Source organism: Macrobrachium nipponense, chromosome 39 (assembly GCF_015104395.2).
Source record: "Macrobrachium nipponense isolate FS-2020 chromosome 39, ASM1510439v2, whole genome shotgun sequence".
Taxonomy (NCBI): Eukaryota; Metazoa; Arthropoda; class Malacostraca; order Decapoda; family Palaemonidae; genus Macrobrachium; species Macrobrachium nipponense.
Window position 1 is genome coordinate 54,778,320 of NC_061099.1, and position 21,676 is coordinate 54,799,995.

General features: G+C 37.8%; 1 protein-coding gene across 1 annotated transcript in view; it reads left to right on the forward strand.

Moving 5' to 3' along the window:
* The window catches only part of LOC135210359 (gamma-interferon-inducible lysosomal thiol reductase-like), a 68,447-nt gene that overhangs the window by 16,634 nt on the left and 30,137 nt on the right, over positions 1 to 21,676 (forward strand). Inside the window, exon 2 of the mRNA XM_064243257.1 lies at positions 8,167 to 8,319. Coding sequence (XP_064099327.1) covers positions 8,167 to 8,319 — 153 coding nt within the window. The remainder of the gene's footprint in view (positions 1 to 8,166; positions 8,320 to 21,676) is intronic.

Here is a 21,676-nt window from a genome sequence, read left to right on the forward strand (position 1 = left end):
TCGATTTATGGTGAATTTTTGAAAAAGAAACCATTTCTTTATGTCCTTGCGGTAACTCTGCCAAAAAAATTAGAAATTCTTTCGTCAGTTTGTCGTAATGTTTGCACCGTTTTATATCAGCCATTACATAAAGTTTTATATATGAAATTGTGCGCAATTTCATGTGGATACAACGAAAAACAACACATGGTTGTAGCTTTTATCAGTTTTGAAATATTTTCATATAAATCACTTTGTGCCAAAATTTCAACCTTTGGTCAAATTTGACTCGACCGAAATGATCGAAAAACGCAATTGTAAGCTAAAACTCTTACATTCTAGTAATATTCAATCATTTACCTTCATTTTGCAACAAATTGGAAAACTCGAGCACAATATTTCGATTTATGGTGAATTTTTGAAAAAACTTTTTCCTTATGTCCGCACGGTAACTCTGCCGAATAAATCAGAAATTCTTTTGTCAGTTTGTCATAATGTTTGCACCGTTTTATATCAGCCGTTATTTAAAGTTTTATATAGGAAAATATGCGCAATTTCATGTAGAATACAATAAAAAATAACTCATGGTTGTAACTTTTATTAGATTTGAAATATTTTCATATAAATCACGATAAATAGAAAAATTCGACCTTCGGTCAACTTTAACTCGACCGAAATGGTCGAAAACTGCAATTGTAAGCTAAAACAATTACAGTCTTATAATATTCAATCAATTACCCTCATTTTGCAACAAACAGGAAGTCTCTAGCACGATATTTCGATTTATGGTGAATTTTTGAAAAAAAACTTTTTTTACATCCGCGCATTACAAATTCATGCATCATTTTGTGATATTTTCTCTGTGTTGCTTTGATCGTTTTACAATTTGTTATATACCAAAATCATTGGAATTTAGTCTACAATACAACGAAAAAAATTAACTCATTAGCTATAACAGTTTTGCTCACAGCGCGATTTGTATACAATTATATATGAAATTTTTTTTCACGCTGTCATATATTCCAATATTTATATATGATAATGATATTTTTTCATTTCTGATGGTTGCATACTAAACTTCAGGCAATGACAAAAAAAGGAGACAAAAATGAACTCTTCATCTTAAAAACTAAGCGTGCTGTGATTTTTTGAAAAAACTTTTTTTTCTGCTTCAGTGCTTACTCCCAAACGCCTCCGGCATACGAGAGACACTGGTAAATAGCAGCTCGGCGTTTAAGGGCTAATGGTGCCTCTGACAGGTATGTTATGGCACCATAACTCTATTATTGGTACCCTATGGCGCCGATAACCAAAACTTGGTCCGTTATGGCGCCATAAATTGCCAATTTTATTGCTCTAGACAAGCACCATAAAACGGGATCGCCATTAACCAAGCATGTCGTTAACCGGGGACTGCCTGGATAAATATATATAGAGCTTGAGAGAACAGAGATGAGAAGGATGAGGTTGATTATGGGAATATTGCGTTTTGAGAGATTGGAAAATTTAGAAAAAAAGATTACAGAGGTGATAAGAGTCGCGATTGAGATGGTATGGGCATGTGTTGAGGATGGATGACGAGGAGAGAGTGAAGAGGGGCTTGGGAAGAACCTGTTAAGAGGAAGAAGATTGAGAGGGATACAGAGAATTAGATGGTAAGATAAAGTGAAGGAAGATATGGGGAGAAGAGGTTTGGTGGAGGATTATGCCTTTAATAGAAGGCAGTGGAGAAGGCGCATCAGGCAACCAACCCCTCAATATAGGGATAACAGAGGGAAAGAAGATATATATATATATATATATATATATATATATATATATATATATTATATATATATATATATATATGTGTGTGTGTGTGATGTATGTATGTAGTATTTATTGTATGTATGTAGTATGTATGTATGTATGTATGTATGATTAGTATATATATTACGAGCTACAAATGTCCTTTAATATCTAATTCGTGCTACCATCGGAATTAATATATTTTCATATATGTTTAACCGAAGGGGAATTTTTTTTAGGCGATAATAGATTTGCCGGCTGACGGGCACAAACCATCGACACCTTCAAATCCAGGACGACAGTGAAGCCTTAGCCCACCCTGCCACCCGTCAGCCGGCAAATCTATATTGCCTAAAAAAATTCCCTTCGGTTAAACATATATGAAAATATATTAATTCCGAGGTAGCACGAATTAGATATTAAAGGACATTTGTAGCTCGATATTTGTATATGAATCACTGTAATGTGATATGACATATATATATATATATATAGTATATATATATATATATATATATATATATATATATATATATATATATATATATATATATATATATATATATATATATATATATATATATATATACAGGGGGTCCTCGAGTTACGACGTTGATCCGTTCTTAAGATGCGTCGTAACACGATTTTCAGTGTAAGTCGGAACATTAAAAAATACCACATGATTTAATGTAAATACCTATGAATAACAACGAGAGAACAATTCCTTACCTTTATTAATTTGATTGGCTTGCACACTGGAGAGGAAGCTGCAGTGCTGGAGAGACTGGGGGAGGTTAGTGAAGAGAAAAAGAACCTCCAGAAGATGCTGGAGATGCTGAGGCAGGTGATTCTTGAGGTGAGGCAGAACATACTACTGGAGATGCTGAGGCAGGTGATTCTTGAGGTGAGGCAGAACATACTACTGGAGATGCTGGGGCAGGTGAGTCTTTAGGTGAGGCAGAACCTACAGAAGGTGCTGGAGATACTGGGGCAGGTGAGTCTGGGTTAGCAGAACATTCAGAAGGTGCTGGAGATTGTGGGGCAGGCGAGTCTGGATTAGCAGAGGCAGCTGAGGTAGAGGGTACAGGATCTCCTGCAGGCCTCTCTACCTTCTTAAAATACTGCTCCAGGTTAGTCTGAACAGAGAGCGACCTCTTTTCATCCAAGATCTCCTTGTAACACTGCATCAAATCCATGACGCCTCTGGAAACCCTAGTGAACCTGTCCAAGTTGGGATCCTGAGCCTCAAAAGTTTACAACGCTTGCTGCAACTCTGCAAAACCTCTTGTCAAGTCCTGCCTTGTGAAAGCCTTAGGCTCTGGGGTGGGTGCTTCTTCTTCTTCCTCTATCATCTGCTTCTCCAGTTGTATCAGGTCCTCAGCAGATAACTCCTCGCCATGAGACTCCAGCAGCTCTGTAACATCATCAACCTCCATCTCCAAATTGATTTCCTTACTCAGGGCAACAACGTTCTTGACAACTAGCTGAACTGTGTCCTCAAACCCATGGAAATCATTCACAAATTGAGGACAAATTTTCTTCCAGATACCATTCATGTTTGTTTGCTTAACCTCCTCCCAGGAATTAGCAATGTTCTTTACAGCATCAAGGATGTTGTAGGATTTCCAAAAGTCCTTCAGAGTCAAGTCCTTCTTGGTTTCAGTTGCCTGTAAAGCCATAGCAATTGTCCTTCGTAGGTAGTAGGCCTTGAACGAAGCAATCACTCCTTGGTCCATAGGCTGTAAAAGGGCCGTGGTATTAGGTGGAAGGTAAACCACCTTGACATTAGGGTTGAAGTCTCCCAGCTGGCAGGGTGTCCAGGGGCATTGTCCAGCACTAGCAACACCTTAAAGGGGATACCCTTGGAGGCGCAATACCGCTCCACACTTGGAACAAAATGGTTTACGAACCAGTCCTCAAACACTGCAAGTGTCACCCATGCCTTCTTGTTGGACTTCCAAATTACTGGTAGTTGACCCTTCCAAATGCCCTTGAGTGCCCTTGGATTTTCAGCCTGATACACCAACAAGGGCTTCAGTTTGAAGTCGCCAGCAGCATTACCCCCAAGAAGTAAAGTTAGCCTCTCCTTGCTGGCTTTATGACCGGGTGCTGACTTCTCCTCGTTGGCGATGTAAGTGCGGTTAGGCATACGTTTCCAAAACAAACCTGTCTCGTCTACGTTAAACACTTGCTGAGCAGAATAACCCCCCTCCTTAATTATCTCAGACAATGCTTTAGGAAATTCACTCGCTGCTTTCTCATCCCCACTAGCAGCTTCACCTTGCACTTTAAGGTTATGGTAATTGGCCCGAGCCTTAAATCGCATAAACCAACCCCTACTAGCCACAAACTCTTCACTTTCACTTCCCTCCCCCTTTTCTTTTTTCAACGCTTCAAACAATCTTTTCGCCTTCTCCTGAATCACCATAAGGCTGACTGGGATACGCCGTTGATTTTGGTCTTCCAACCAAAGCACCAATAACCTTTCCATTTCAATTATTAGACCACTACGCTGCTTAGTTATCACTGTCGCTTTCATAGGAGCAGATCCTTTCACATGTTCAACGATGCGCTCTTTATCTTTGATAATGGTAGCAACGGTCGAACGGCTAAGGCCAAGCGAGCGGCCAATGTTTGTTGGCGTTTCTCCCTTCTCAGATCGCTTTATAATGTCCACTTTAATTTCCATGGTGATGGCCTTTCTTTTCTTCGATGCACTACCATCAGAAGAGTCCGCCTTGCGCTTGGGAGCCATAACAAAGAGCAAAAAGTTACAAAAACGATACAACACGAGGGAGAGAGAGGCAGTGTAAACAACCAAAATGGCGTATGGGCGAGGAATGAGCGTAGCGAAGCGACGCCGTCCTCTCCCCCACAAAGCGTATTCTTCCGCCGTGCGCCCGGAACTAGTTCGCGTTTGTTTACGTCGCTTACGACACTAAACCGCGTAAGACGGAACGACGCAAAATATTATTTTTTATATTTTTATGGGGGCGCGTTCGTAACCATGAAACATCGTAAGTCGAGACCGGCGTAACCCGAGGACTTACTGTATATATATATATACATATATATATATATATATATATATATATATGTATATATGTATGATATATATATATATATATATGTATATGCAGAGCTGGGCACTAAGTACTTTTAATGTACTTAAGTACTAAGTACTAAGTACTCAAGCAAAAAGTACTTAAGTACTAAGTACAATAAAGTACTTAAGTACATTTGTATCTATTGTATCACTAAATAATAATTGTTCAACCAAGTGGTATTTACTGAATAGTTACCTTTCCAGTTTCCTGCAATTATGAATTTAATACAGTTGTAAAAATAGTAAAGTGGTAAAAATAGTAAATAAATAAAATGAACTGACAGGTTACATTCATTTAATGCTGAAGATTATAGATGGCACATTTCGAACAATAAAACTAAACCAAAATAAACTTAAAAGTTACTTTTTCATAAATGGCACCTTTTCTCACAAAAGACTTCAAGACTTATAGCTACTAATTGAATACAGATTTGTTAAATATTACTAGTATCGCACATATGAGTACTAAATTCTTTCACAACCCAAAATACTATCTATTGTATCACTAAATAATAATTGTTCAACCAAGTGGTACTTATTGAATAGTTACCTTTCCAGTTTCCTGCAATTATGAATTTAATACAGTTTGCAGTGGAAATTTATGTTAGTGGAAGATAACTCAGGTGCAAAATTTATTATTAGTTCTTATTAACATAAGTCACTCAAATGTTTTGTCAGCCAATGAGGACCTCTTGGGTGTGAGGGTCATTCCAGCCACAGAAAAAAGCCTCTCAACTGGAGCAGACGATGGTATAGTTGTATTGTATCTTAAAAATAAAGATTTCACTAAGGGATATTTGTTGAGGCTTTGAAGATCCTTTATCCTTAAGAAATTCGAGGATCTGCATATCAACTGACATGTGACCAGAAGGTTGACTAGCAGTTCCTTTTTCCTTAAAACCTAAAACCAAAATAATCCTCTTCTTCTGATCCACTGGTCGCTGAGTCTACATTAGAAGGAGGCAATGAAACTGAAAGTTCATTTGCAGATTCAATGAGCATCTTTTTAACAAGTTCTTTTTTATTTTCATGGCTCCATTTTGCACTAATTGTAACCCACCTCAACTTGAAGTAAGGGTGAGTGACAGTTGCCATTATTGCTTCACGCACGTCCAGTGCCCTAAGTGCAATGAAGACTGTACCTCATATTATGATAATAATAATGTACATATGTGGCACTGCAAATGTACAAATCTCCTACCGAATTAGGTTAGGTAATGTACGATATTATTAAACAAGCATTATTCACTAACTCTTTGTGTCAGCTAACAAAATAATATTGCAGAGTCTTGAATAACGTTAATGCATACAGCATAATCAAACTAATATGAAATCATACCTTCAAGTGCTTGTAGAGATTAGTTGTCACATTAGTAGAAGCTGAAATCTCTGCACTACACAGCTGACATGTGCAAGTACATAGAGTTGAATCCTTCTTTCTTGATTTTATCTTGAAATACGTCCCATCAAAGAGTGGATGAAGTGAAGACACGGCACTCTGATCGTCATCTTCAGGACATGCGTCGATAGAATCTGTTGCTGATTGTTCCTTTGAACTAGATGTTGATGGGAATATTTGGTCTCTTCTAGGAGTTATAGAGCTCGAGTCCATTTTGCTAATCACATAAGTACACTGTACCAGTAATACTTGGGTAAAACCACACGTTCAAACAATCAACACAAGTCAACGAGACGCACGCGCTGAACCTTACTCTGTCACTGCCATTGCCAACTGAAACCTCCTTGTCCTTGCTACACATAGCTCTGCCTGGCTAACCAGTTCAGAACTTGTTCAAAACTCGTAAGAATTTAAAAATCCCAGAAAGCATAACATAACAACAATGGAAATCTTTTTACTATAAACTATTGTGAGTAGCTATGTTAAAATACTTTCAAAACATATGGATTAGGATAATTTAGATGGGAATTACGCATTATTGTGTACATCACAAACAAGGAACTGCACAGATTTTGATTGTTCTAGAGCAGTTTAAACAGTCTTTGAACGTCTCAGTTACGCACGTCAGTGTTAGTGAAATTCAACTCTACAGACTATGCATAACATGATCATAGCTATTATTGAATTTACTCAAGTATGTAAAAAAAAAATCATATAGAACTAAATAAATAATAATTTTATAAAATATTTAATGCAAAGTACTTAAGTACTTTGTACTTAAGTACAATAAAAAAGTACTTAAGTACTGTACTTAAGTACTCATTTCTAAAAGTACTTGAAGTACATTTTTAAAGTACACAAATGTACTTAAGTACGTACTTAAGTACTTTTGTACTTAAGTACTTCCCAGCTCTGTGTATATGTATGTATGCATGCATGTATGTATGTATGTTTGTATTTGTACTGGTCATTTTTACCAGATACATTCAAGATGTTAGAGGGGATTTGGCTATTGCATTTACATGTATATATATGTGTGTGTATATATCCCTATTTATTTTCCTGTTTTTTTTCTCATATAAGGCCATTTTGCTTTGTAGAATGATGCTCACAAGTTGAATGGTTTTGTAAAAAAAATTTCTGTAAAGCGTTTTGCTCATTTTGAGTGAAGTTAAATAACTTTCATGGAATGTTTGGCTTTTATAGTTACTTTTAGCAATCTGAAATAATGTTAAATATTATTTGATGTTGTCAATCTGTCCAGAAATGCATTTAAAGGTCATACAGACGTGGATCAGATGGAAATTCAGCAGAAATTTGTCATAGATTTCAGAGGAGAGAACTCATTTTGTCGCATCCCCGAAATGAAAACCTGATTTAAAATAAAGTTTAATGATCATGATATATGGATTCTATTTTGATTGAATAACATACTTTGATTTATATGATTGTATTTTAGGGGTATTTAGATTTATTTTCCAACTTCATGAGATGCATGTGGACCTGAAGTTATGGTTAATTGTACTAAGCTGTGACAAGTATACAGTCCTTTACCTGAATTTTCCTTTGTTAAGTGAAAGTTAGAATAGGCGCCCGTGTTGGCATGATATCTCAAAAACTCTTCATTACAGCATTAGAAATATTAGTATACTATGAAATTATTGTTAATGGTTAAAATTCCCATAGTTGTCAGAAAGCTTGTAGCTGTGCATGCACTCATGCATCCTCCACTGACACTGGTGTTTTGAGCTAACGGTTTGAATTCTGATATGAAATTACAGTAGTGTAACATGCATTTTGTTTGTGTGTGGGATTTATTTATTGTCTATGAAAAGTCAGAGTACATGGTTTAAGAAAAATGGTATACTATTTGACTTTTTTCTTGCTTTTTCAGGAAGTTGAAGTCAACCCTCCCATGAATGTGGCAGTCTATTATGAGGCTTTGTGTCCAGACAGCAGGCACTTTGTTATGAAGCAGTTAACACCAGCTTACAAGAAATTGAAAGATATTATTGAGTTACATCTAGTTCCATATGGAAAAGCATCTGTAAGTACTGAACAAAGTTTTATATAAATTTATTGTAAGATTTTGTGGTAATTTATCAAATTGATCATTTCTGGCTTTATATACATATCTTTGAAAATTTTTTATTACAGATAACTTGTTTGAATATTAGTTAGCTTATACACATGGTATTCTGAAAAAGGACACTTGTTATCACGTACAATGGCAAAGTATATGTTTCTTATCTTCCCTGAAATTTGATTTTACTATTTTAACTATAGTTTTGTAAGAATCAGATCTCTCAAAATTTAGTGCTTATTCTTTTGTTTCATTATACATAATTATGTACTATGAAAAATGTTGGAGAGATTAGACTTCTTTACATGTAGTTAGGGCTTAACTGAAGCAAACATTCCTGCTCTACTAATACAAAACTGGTGGTGAAATGCCAAATGCAAGAGGAACTGTCTACGAGAATTCCCTTTAATACTTTAAGTCATTACCTTCACTAACAAAGCCTCTCAAAAGTGACTTAATAATGTTTCTGCAGGTTATCAATGGATTTCATTGACACTATATGGGGGTGGCCCATGAGCCAATGAGATCAGTATTGAAACAGATAGTGATCTAAAATTAATTTTTTTCAATAGGTATTAAAAGAATTAAGTGCAGGGGAGGGATGAACTATGGTCCAAGGAAGTGGATCAGGAACATGAAATTTTCACCTTTGCATGAAGTTAGTTAAATGCACAATCTTTCTGTTGTTTATCCCACATTTTGAACAACTCGAAGAGAGTCCAACCCCAGGACTCAGGGAAGTCTGAATTAAGAATTCAAAGTAGTAAATCTTGTGATCTTTTGGGAGGGAGAATGGATTAAAGAATACCTTTCAAAGAATCATGATGAACTAATTTGGAGGAAAGCCAGGGAATGCCATCATTTGTATGTCTCTGTCCCAAAATGATAACCAGTGCTAGACTGGTATGACATTTCATTTAGTGGTTGATATCTGCATCAGATCCATTATGCTCATTTTGGTTGATATTTTAATTTGATATTGAACAATAATAGCCACTGCTAGAAAAATCAGGAAGCCTAGAACTCCTGTACCCCTGGTCAGCAATGTATGAAAATTTAGGCTAATCATACCTTACATGTAGCAATGTATCCAATGGTTCAGTGAGGGCAGGGGCATTCTGGGGGCCATCTACCCCTGTTGGCATAAGGTCAGTTAAATCATCAACATTCTCCATCTATCCAAGCTATTCAAGCTTAAGGTAAAAACATTTACTCGACCATGTAAATATCTTATGTTAAAATTTTATTATATCTTTTGATAAAGTTATTGTGTGGCTGGAAATACTTTATTCATATGATATGGTTAGGAATATTTTACATTTCTAGTAAAAGAGTAAAAAAATGACTATTCCAGAAAAAACTGAAATACATTCACTGAAATAGCAAAAAGGCATTTTCTTGGACAATATAAATGTCATCCTATAATAGCAAATTTAATATCGCTGCTCAGAGGAACGACAAACCTCACCACAAGCATTCTTTTTCAAAAATGGTAAAAGGATTGTCATGCATATTTTAAAAGTTTTGTGTTCATAGAATGGCAGAACCACGGGGGGTGCCCCAAAGTTTTAGTACGAAAGAGTCAGTTGAGGTTAGGAGATCCGTAATGCTTATAAGTAAAATCAGGCTATTAGAACAATTCTCTGGCTTGCTCCACCCAAGAAAATAAAAAAAACCATATTGTGATTGCCTTCAGTGCAAGAGGAGCATACACACAGCATCCTGTCTCTTGATGAATATTTCCAAGGATCTGCGCTCTTGAGCCAATCTAGGAATGTATCTTTTTATAAATCTGAAAATACAAGGTATAAGAATTGATCTGACTACTCAAAAGACCCCTTTCAAGCTCGATTTATAAAAGAAGTTATATGGCTGAGGGCCAAGATGAAAACTCAAGGGGAAAGTGTAAAGAAAGCTCTTAAGAGTCAAATTTACAGGGGATATATTTGGACACTAATTACTCTATGTGTGCAAGGTGCCAGCAAGGGCGTTAATGACTCTGAAAGTCCGACTTAGTACTGGAAACAGTTGCTTGTAGCACCAGAACACATATTCGGAGGGGCCAACATGTGTGGGGGTTGCAGCGCAGATAAAAGCCAGAGCCTCTCACAAGGAATGAGAGTTCCACCTCACACAGCAATGATGGATGTGGCAGGGTATCTGTAACACAGGATGTTCTATCAACACGTGCGGCACATAAAGGGTTGGACGTGTGGTGATGCCACCAACACTTTAGACTTACTTAATATAAATCTTGCATTCTCAGAATTTCCTCAGTGGGCAAGGAAATGAATAAATTACTACTCAGAACATTACTGTATTGAAGGGGAAGATGTGAACACAGACACACACTTACATTATCTCCCTGTAAATTCTCGTAGCATTTGCTAATGTCGGGGTCAATAAGGCAACAAGCCTAAATACACCACATTCAAGGGAACCACAGCCCTTAAATCAGAGTGGCTTATAGAATAGGTGAGCACAGCTGTGGATGCGATTGACAAGGAGTAACAATGACAGATCACACAAGCCAAGACAGGAAAATAACAGAAAGAAATACAGGAAAAGATACAAGGACTGTCACTAGACCCGCACTTTACCTTAAATTATTGTAGGATCCCTCTTCTCAAGGGCACCAATGGTGGGGGTCTTCATCCAAATTCAGTCAGCGATGGTCCAGGACAGCTCGTGCGAGATTAAGGGCACGTGTTGGGGTCATGGCTGGAGACTGACTGGATGAGTAGTGAGTGAGATGAGTGAGTGAGGCCAATTTTCTTCCGTTGCCTGCTTTTATGGCCTCGGTTTTCCCTTCAGGCAATTTTTGGATTAATTTCAAACTTGGGGATGGTCCTCTGCCATTTTCTGTAAAGATGGGAAAGCAGCGGAAAAGAAAACACAGTGAGGCAGTGAGGAGAATGTGAATCAGAAACTTGCAGAGAGAGAGAGAGAGAGAGAGAGAGAGAGAGAGAGAGACGAGAGAGAGAGAGAGAGAGAGAAGAGAGAGCAGGAGAGGCAGGCATGTCTTGGGCCCATAATTTACTCTACTGAATGGTAGAATAAATAAGAAAATCATAATAATCTTCATAGTCGGAAACACTTTCAGAGTCTGCAGACGCTAACCTTTTGTTTTTAGCTATTTTTAACATTACCGAAGCAGACAGAATTTTTAGTGCTTTAACATAGGATTCTGCCTGACTTAAGCAGCTGTTGTTAGTCTACTACAATATGGACAAGCCATCCTATCAAATTTATAATTTGGTTGAACAAGGATGAAGATGATTAATGGAATTAAGTTTACCAGTATCAGAAAATTCGAGATCATCCTAACATGGTTTCGGATTGGCCATACCGGCTTCACCCATAGTTATATTTTAAGAGGGAGCCAGTACCCCAGTTTGCGCTCACTGTGATGGTCAGCTATCCGTCGAGCACATGCTGGTGCACTGTCCTAGATTTAATCACTTAGGGTATAGTATTTAATAGCTTGGAAGACTATTTTAGAAATTTTAAATGATGGTATTGAGGTAGATAACCTTATGGGTTATCTGAAAGAATCTAGTTATTTTAATGAGATATAATTTCAGTATACGTATTTAGTAACAATTTTAGTCATTTTCATTTTATAAAGTACATATTTTTAAATATGAAATTTTGATAATTATTTATTTTTTTATTGGTTTTATCTGTCCATCATTCTTCATTTTTTCCCGTTCATATTTGAACAATGGTATCATTCACTTAGTCATAATGTATCATATTAATTTATATATTTTATTTTTATTAGGGCGTTGAATAATCCTGATGGATTCCAGCGCTTGGTCCTGAAAACCCAAATTTCATAGTCAATCAATCATTAGTATGTATATTGGTACTAACTAGTCTGGTTTTTGGACTAGGTTTATATTTCTTTTTATCTCCTCCTTTATTAACTTCCTCTCCTAAAACTCTCTCTCTCTCTCTCTCTCTCTCTCTCTCTCTCTCTCTCTCTCTCTCTCTCTCTCTCTCTCTCTCTCTCTCTCTCTCTTTGATACTACATATGAGGCAATCAAGCAGCATACATACGAAGAAATAAATTACGACATGACAACACAAAAGAAAATCGCGAAGAAGCTCTACCTAGGTCTGCACACTGATGGGAAAGAGGAAAAAATAGACAAGAAAGACAAAGTCTGCAACCTTTTGAAAATAGGGAATTGCAGATTCGGAGAAAGATGTTACTACAAACATCCCAGGGTATGTCACAACTATGAAATCTATGGTAAATGTGCATACCTAGATGGCTATGAGGATGATTGCAGAGATCTACATCCAAAAATATGCAAAAACCTAAAAGAAGGAAAAGGATGAAAGTTCGACAAAAGATGTAAATATATGCACCCTGTAGCCATGAATCAAAATCAATTAAATAATCAATCAAATAATAAAATCCAAAATAAGAAAGAAACAAATAAAGAGAGGAACAAAGAATATGAGGTGAAGGAAAAAAGCAAGCCATCACCGCAATATGGATTGTCAGCAACGAATTTCCAAGCATCAGCTCCAAGATACAGCTCAAGAGATAAATACTGTATTTACGATGCAAGAGGATATTGCAGATACGGAGAAAATTGCAGATTCAGACACAAAATGAATAATTATGATGAAGGAAGATCAAATATTATGAAAAAGTTGGGTTTTTAATGTCAGAATTTCTGGAAATGAAGAAAAGAATAACATAACAGAACAGGAAAAAGACGTGGAAAAATCCTTATTATTACCCATATTAAATGAAGGAGAAAACACGCAAACCATCATAGTGTTGAATGCGCAGGGTTTAGTTACGAGTAACTCAAAAAGAAAAATAGAGTACTTAGAAGAACTAACCCAAACTGAAAAGAAAATAGATATAATGAATATAAGCGAAACCTGGTATTCCCAGGAGACTGGGAATGATGATCAAATAAAAGGGTTCCAAACTTATAGATCAGATAGAAAAAATAGGAATCAAGGGGGAACCGCGATATATGGGAAAGACAAAAAACAAGGAAAAATATATGAGAAATATAGTAACTCAGAATGTGAACTAATAGCGGTAGAATTTGAATCTGAAAAATTAATGAACATAGTAATATATAGACCCCCTAATACTAAAGAGTTTGACACAATAATAGAAAAATTGGATATGTGTAGAAATCACAAGGACTGGACTATTCTCCTATCCAGAGACTTTAACTTTCCTTTCATAGACTGGAAAGAACGAATAGGAGATTGTGGTTGTATTTATACATATAAAAAAGAAAGTAATAGTAGTGCAGAAGATAAGAGGCAATTTGAAAAGCTATTAGATATGCTACTAGAATACAACATTCAACAAATAAATCACCTGCCAACAAGAAAGGAAAATACTTTAGACCTAGTATTTGTGAACGAGCTGAATTATGTTAAAGAAATAATAGTTTATAATGCGAGTATTTCAGACCATATGTCATAGAATTAACAGTCCATTCCAAAGCAAGTGAAAACAGAGATAAGCAAGAAATGAAAAAGTGGGAAGGATATGGAAAATACAACTTCTACAGTAAAAATATAAAATGATCAGAAATAAATGAAGAATTAAACAAAGATTGAGATAACATTTTCATAAGTGATGATATAAAGGTAAATATGGGGATATTATATAAAATATTAGAGAAAATAGTGGATAAATATATACCAAAGAAGAAAAGTAAACATCAGTCATGCATACCAAGAGACAGAAGGATCTTGTTCCAGAAAATCAGAAAGTGGAAAAAAGTTCTTGCAAAAGAAAAGAAATGCATGGAAAGTGATTGAACTGAAAAGTAAGATAAAAATGCAGAACAAAAGATTATACAATCAAAAGAAAAGGAAAAACGGGACTTGGAAGAAAAAACCCTAGTAAATATCAAGCAAAACCCCAAACTATTATACTCGTATGTGAAAAAGATGAATAAAAGAAGAAGAGAAACAGGCCCTCTAAGAATTGAAGGGAGATTAACGAATGAAAAAAAGGAAATATGCAACATAATGGCAGAACGATATAAGAGAGAATTCACCCCTAGAATTGATAATGAAGATAATGATATAGAAGTAAGGGATGAAAATATTGAATATTCAGCAGACATAGATATTAATGAAGCTGATATTGTGCAGGCTATTAATGAAATTAAAAATGGAGCTGCAGCAGGGCCTGATGGTGTCCCTGCTATTTTGTTAAAGAAAGAAGTTCATTCTATTGCAAAGCCACTTGCAATATTATTAAGACAAAGTGTAGATACAGGTAAGATTTATGATGAGCACAAATTAGCATATATTACTTCTACTTTCAAAAGTGAATCAAGACTAGAGGCAAGTAATTATAGGCCTGTGAGTCTAACATCACATATTATGAAAGTGTATGAAAGGGTAATAAAGAAAAATATTATGAAACATTTAATAAAAAAATAGTTTGTTTAATATAGGCCAACATGGTTTCGTACCCGGAGAAAGTACACAAACCCAACTGTTACTCCACCGTGAGAACATATACAAAAATATGAAAAGCAGAAATGAAACAGATGTGGTTTATCTAGACTTTGCAAAAGCTTTTGACAAGTTAGATCATAATATATTAGCGAAGAAAATTAGAAAACATAATATAGTGGATAAAGTAGGAAGATGGTTAAAAGAATTTTTACACAACAGAAAACAGATAGTTATTGCAAACGATGAGAAATCGGATGAAGCTAAGGTAATATCCGGTGTGCCACAAGGTACGGTGTTAGCTGCATTACTGTTTGTTATTATGATTGCAGACATAGACAGTAATGTTAAGGACTCGGTAGTGAGTAGTTTCGCCGATGACACAAGAATAAGTAGAGAATTTACTTGTGATGAAGATAGGAACGCTCTACAAAGAGACCTTAGCAAAGTATATGATTGGGCAGAGGTAAATAGGATGGTATTTAACTCTGATAAATTTGAATCAATAAATTATGGAGACAGAGAAGGAAAGCTATATGCATATAGGGGACCTAATAATGAGACAATCACAAATAAGGAAGCAGTTAAAGACCATGGTGTGATGATGAATAGGAACATGTTATGCAATGATCAAATAGCAATTCTATTGGCAAAATGTAAAGCAAAAATGGGAATATTGTTACGGCACTTCAAAACAAGAAAAGCTGAACACATGATTATGCTTTATATAACATGTTTGTAGTCCACTTGAATATTGCAATATGATATGGTACCCACACTATCAAAAGGATATTGCACAAATAGAGAGTGTACAAAGGTCCTTTACAGCTAGAATAGAAGAAGTTAAGGATCTTGAGTACTGGGAAAGACTACAATCCTTAAAATTATATAGTCTAGAAAGGAGAAGAGAACACTACATGATAATTCAGACATGGAAACAGACAGGAATAGCCGAAAACATCATGGAGCTAAAAATATCAGAAAGAGCAAGCAGAGGTAGATTAATAGTGCCCAAAACTATACCAGGAAAAATAAGGAAAGCACACAGGACATTAATCCACTATGCACCAGCATCGATAATGCAGCGTCTATTCAATGTGTTGCCAGCTCATCTGAGGAATATATCAGGAGTGAGCGTAGATGTGTTTAAGAATAAGCTCAACAAATATCTAAGCATCATCCCAGACCATCCAAGATCGGAAGATGCAAAATATACCGGAAGATGTACTAGCAACTCTCTGGTAAACATTAGTGGTGCCTCACACTGAGGGACCTGGGGCAACCCGAACAGAAAGTTGTTCAGTCTCCCTATCAAGATAAACGAAAAATGTCTGCATCGGGTGATCACATATTCTTCATGTCTCTCTCTCTCTCTCTCTCTCTCTCTCTCTCTCTCTCTCTCTCTCTCTCTCAAGCAACCCTTGAGAACGTTGTCAAATGCAACCACTACATCATTCCACCATATTTTGCTACTTTTTGAATTAGCATCATTCAGGTTGTATATCAAGAGATATTACTAAAAGAGCTGCAAGATTTATTGCTACTTATTACATACCAAGTATGTGATGAGCAAATGCACTGTGAAGCCAAGGGCCTAAGGAATGCGCCCTTGTCCGGGGACTCCCCCTTCCCAGACCAGTTAGTGGAGGAGTCGCTTGAGAAATGGAGGAAGGCAAGCCAAGACTCACTGGTCTATAGGGTGTCCGGCTTTAAGCAGTCGACCCAACATAGGGTCCAGGATCCGGCAAGGCCAGGCAGCAGCAAAGGCACATAGCTCCCTCTGCTCCCAGCTCCCTAGCCACCCCTTCTACAAGTTGGGGTCCCTAGGGGCGCAGCCCTCCTCCTCCTTCAGACCAATGCCCGTGGCTTCCCGCAGGGGTAAGAATGGCCTCTTCGGTCCCAAGAGGAGATAGGAATCGAGGCCCCCTCCCCTGCTCATCGCCCCAGGTGGGGGTTTGCCTCTTAAATCATTGACAGAACTGAGAGGATCATGGAGCCGATCCCTTGACTGTACAAGTGCTCAGGGATGGTTCCCGGATCCCCTTGGTAGACCTCAAGCTTCCCCTGACAGGGGGCTTTGGAAGACCCGTTGAGCAGGACGGCTCACCTCAGGCCAGGAATCAAGAACCTCTTTGTCACCACGGGCCGAGATAAGAAAGCGGTCTCCAAGAACACCATTTCGTATTGGTTGACAGAGACAATCAAGAGAGCTTACAAGGGGACTGAGCCTCCCTCTCGTTCTCGAAGAATATGGCAGTCTCCCATGTCCTAAGGGCGGGCGTGTGGAGTAAACAATCCACTATCATGGCCCATAACCTGAAGAACTGCACGAGGAGGTCCCTCGACTCCTTAGAGATCGGCCCCGTGGTGGCGGGGCAGCACAGAGTATAACCCCCCCCCCCTGCGGGTAGGGGGCAGGATAAGTGTGGATGTGGGTATGAATGGCAGTTCCTATGTGATCCCTGTTCCTTCCCTTTCCCCATACCTACCTTCCCCTCCCTTACCCTGGAGCATTCAAGGTAAGCCTTGCAGATCACCTGACGGTTTTCAGTACAAACCATTGCCTTACAGGACATGTTCCAGTTATGCCCAGAGCTTCGCCAGGTCCATCGGGGTTCCCCTCTCTGGTCACAACCTCCGGTTCCCGGGCCTCTCCCCTCAAGTCTCCCTCCTCCTAAGGACTAATTCTCCTATAAAAGCAGTTCGAGGGAAGTATACCGCGCTGGAACAAATAACAAATTCTTAGTATACAGGCGGTCCCCGGGTTACGACGGGGGTTGCGTTCTTGAGACGCGTCGTAAGCCGAAAATCGTTGTAAGCCGGAACATCGTCAAAAATCCTAAGAAAACCTTACTTTTAATGCTTTGGGTGCATTGAAAACTATGTAAACTGCATTCTTATGGCATTTTTTATCAAAAAACCTTTAAATATTGATTATTTAGTATTTTTGGTGTCATATTTCATCTCCCAGATGAGCGTTGTCCTGGAACATGCGTCGTAACCCTGGAAATAACGTCTATTGACAAGCGTCGTAACCTCGGAACGTCGTAAGCCGACACCGTCGTAACCCAGGGACTGCCTGTAACCCGGGGACTGCCTGTAATTTGTATTTTTCCTAGCTATACTTACCTCAAACTGGTTGGAAACTAGGCCCTCCCTACCATCCCCTCTTTCTTTAGGGTGGTAGAAGACCGGGCTTTTTTGGGCGTATGAGGAAAGACTGGCGAGAGAAGTCAGAGGTCGGGTGAGCTTCGACCCTCGGGGCATAGACCTGGCGGGGTAGGGCGAATAACTTGAATTTTCTGGTCAGTTCCAGATTTGATAAATCCAGGTACAGTAACCTCCCCGTTAACACGAGGGTTACGTTCCTGGAGATGTCGTGTTAGCCGAATTCGTGTTAACAGGGAAGTATTTCTCCATAAGAAATAATGGAAATAAGGGGGTTAACGTTCCAGGGCAATGGGAAACTTAATCTATTTTGGGATTTTGCCAGAAAAAAAACACTTATTTATATATTTTTATATATTTATATATACATATTTAAAGGTGATGCAGCTGCCTCCAACTCTGCATTTTGTAGCTTCTCCATCTCCAAGAGTTCTTCGTTTGTCAATTCCTCTCGGTGTGATTCAAGCAGTTCTTCAATGTCTTTTTCTTCAAGTTCATCGAACCCAGCTTCCTTTGCCTTGACAGGACATTCCTTGCTAGCTTTGTAAATATTTTTACTGATGTCAAAGCCGACGAAATCATACACCAATTGAGGACACAGATGTTTCCAAACCCCATTCAGGTATTTCCTTGGCACTTTCTCCCAAGATTCTTTTATAAAACGGAGAGCATCTTTGATGGTAAACTGCTTCCAATATTCCTTCACGGTCATCTTATCTGTTTGTGTCCTCGCAACCATGTCAGTCAGGGTCGAACGTAGATAGTAAGACTTGAAAGTTTTGATGATTCCTTGGTCACATGGCTGAAGCAATGAAGTGGTGTTTGGTGGCAAGAAAGCAAACTGGATGTTGCTGGATAGATTTTCTATTGACGGAGGATGGCTGAGCGCATTATCCAAGATGAGCAGAATCTTGAATGAAATCTCTTCCTTCTCACAGTAAAGTTGTAATTCTTTTTCCAATTTTCCAATGTAATCCTTAAAAATGCTTCCCGTCATCCATCCTTTTTTGTTGGAATACCAATAGCAGGGTAGGAAGGTCTTGACATAGCCCTGTGAAGACACAAGAACAAACAGAATTAGTTTAGTGCACCGTAAATTGTGAGCTGGTGACACGATTTTCTTTTTTGTTATGGTTTAGGAAATAAAAATTAGAGTTTACAATCTTGAGAAAAATATCAAATCTTTTGTGGCTAATAATTGACGTTTATACCTTACCTTCAATGCTCGTGGATTTTCCGAGTGATAGATGAGGGCAGGCTTCAGCTTACAGTTTCCCTCTGCATTGGCACCAAACAATAGAGTGAGTCGATCCTTGGAGGCCTTGAATCCAGGTGCTGTCGTCTCTTCAACCGAGATGTAAGTCCGGTTAGGCAGTTTCTTCCAATATAGACCCGTTTCGTCTACATTAAAAATCTGCTTAGATGTGTAGCCACCTTTCTCGATGATCATCTTGAGGGTAGCTGGATATGTCTTGGCTGCTTCTACATCGGCAGAGGCTGCTTCCCCAGTCATCTTGAGATTGTGAAAGCCATATCATTTTTTGAACCTGGCGAACCATCCAGCACTTGCATTAAAGTTCTTGACTTTGTCTTTCTCCTCCTCGTCTACCAGATCATCGTGAATACTCAAGGCTTTAGCCTGTATAATAGCCATGCTGAGAGGGACATTATCCTTGTTCTGGTGTTGATCCATTGTCCATTGTGCCAGTAACTTCTCCATCCTCTCCATCTCTAAAGATCTTGCCCTGGAACATTGTGAGGAGGAAGCTGATGTACCAGCGACAGCACTAGCTCTGATTTTGTCAGCATTCGCCCTTATGGTCCTCAATGTGCTCTCATTAAGACCTGTAGCGTGAACTATTACTGAAGTTTTTTCACCACAATCATAGCGATTCAATACTTCTAACTTCTTTTCTATGGTCACAACTTTCCTTTTCCTCTTTGATTCACTCTCCTAGAATATATTGGCTCTTCTCACTGCGAGGGCTGGCTTCACACTGAGCCAGCAGGCAAGAGAGAGAGAGCGCGGGAAAGGTGGGGTGAGTCAGACTCTCGCCACACCTCCCGCGCTCTTGCTCTCAGCGGAAAATTCAAATCGTGTAACATTGAATATTACGTGTTAGCAGAATTTTTCTGTAAGATTTTGAACTCGTGTAAGATCGAAATCGTGTTAACAGAACTCATGTTAACGGGGAGGTTACTGTATCTCCTATATAAGCTGTTCGAGGTAAGTACAGTGGACCCCCCGTATTCGCGTTCTCTGGATTCGCGGACTCACACATTTGTGGATTTTTCTCGGGAACATTTCCTCGCATTATTCGCCTATTCGCAGTATTTTTCTTTGAGAAATACCCACAAATTCCTGTTTTTTTTAATCAATTTCATCTTTAAATGCACATTTTGTGATAAAACACTTAAAAAAACCAGGTATAAAAATTTTTAGTGGTTTTTTCCTTGAGTTTTAACTAATGAAATATGAGGTTTTAAGCATTTTTATAGGGGTTCCAACTATTCGCGGGTTCTAACTATTCACGGGGGGTTCTGGTACGCATCCCCCACGAATACGGGGGGACCATTGTGTAGCTAGGAAAAATACAAATTAATAAGAATTTGTTATTTTTATAAACCACATCCTTTTCCCTGACAAGATCACAATTCATGAATGTGTTAAACCAAGTGCAACTGAAGTTTTGGGGAGTTTATGTGATAAGTAATGCAAGAACTTTTCATCATGGTTCACTCTCTTGATGAAGCCAAGTTCTTTTTAATGACTAGTATAATTTCATGCCTGGAATACTTAGTTTTAAGACTGTTTATCGTTTATTTTATAGTTTTAGTGTAAGTAGAAGCTGCCAACCTTGGCTTCCTATATTGCAAATTTTTACTTGATTACATATTTATCAGTCTCCAGTTGAATGAGTCCTGAAAGCTGTGACTTCACCTATCTCACTAAGCTTCAACTAGGCATCAGTAAAATATTTCTTACTTTAATGGATTCACACAATTTTTAGGTGCAATTGCCTACAGATGCAAAGTGTTTAGTATTTATATGCCCTAATCACAGGTCATTGATGGTGCATCTTCCGCACAGGTTTCGGCTCCTTGTTGCATGAAGGACATTTGTGACAATAGTTACTAGGGAACTTTCATGGGAAGAACACCCTAGATGATGACTCAAGATAGTTTTTTTTATTTATGACATGGCTTTTTGCTAACTTTGCAGATTTCAGGCTAATTTTCAGCATAAGTTCTAGAAGAGAATTATATTTATGAAAGAAAAATATGGTATTGTTTTTTCTCTTAAAGTTGGATATTTTCAAGAGTCTGACATTTACTGTATTCAGGAAAACATGTTCATTAAATTAATGTAGTTCTATTTTGGTAGGGCTTCCTTTTTTTTAATTTCTTTAATTATCATCAGTGCCTAGGGTATTCACAACTCTTGCTCTTGAAGTGTAGGATGCATGTGATTTTATGTAAAAGCTTTTGTATCAATTACTGAACCTTGTGCTTGTATAATCATTGAAGGTCTTATTATTAATTTGTGTATAAAAAGCATATGGTACAGTAAAATAATTTGTGTATAAAAAGCATATGGTACAGTAAACATTTCTTTTTTATCATGCCAAATCTCAAGGGTAAATACTTTGGGTTTTTTACTTAAAAGACAGCGAAACTCCTTTCATTCTCAGAA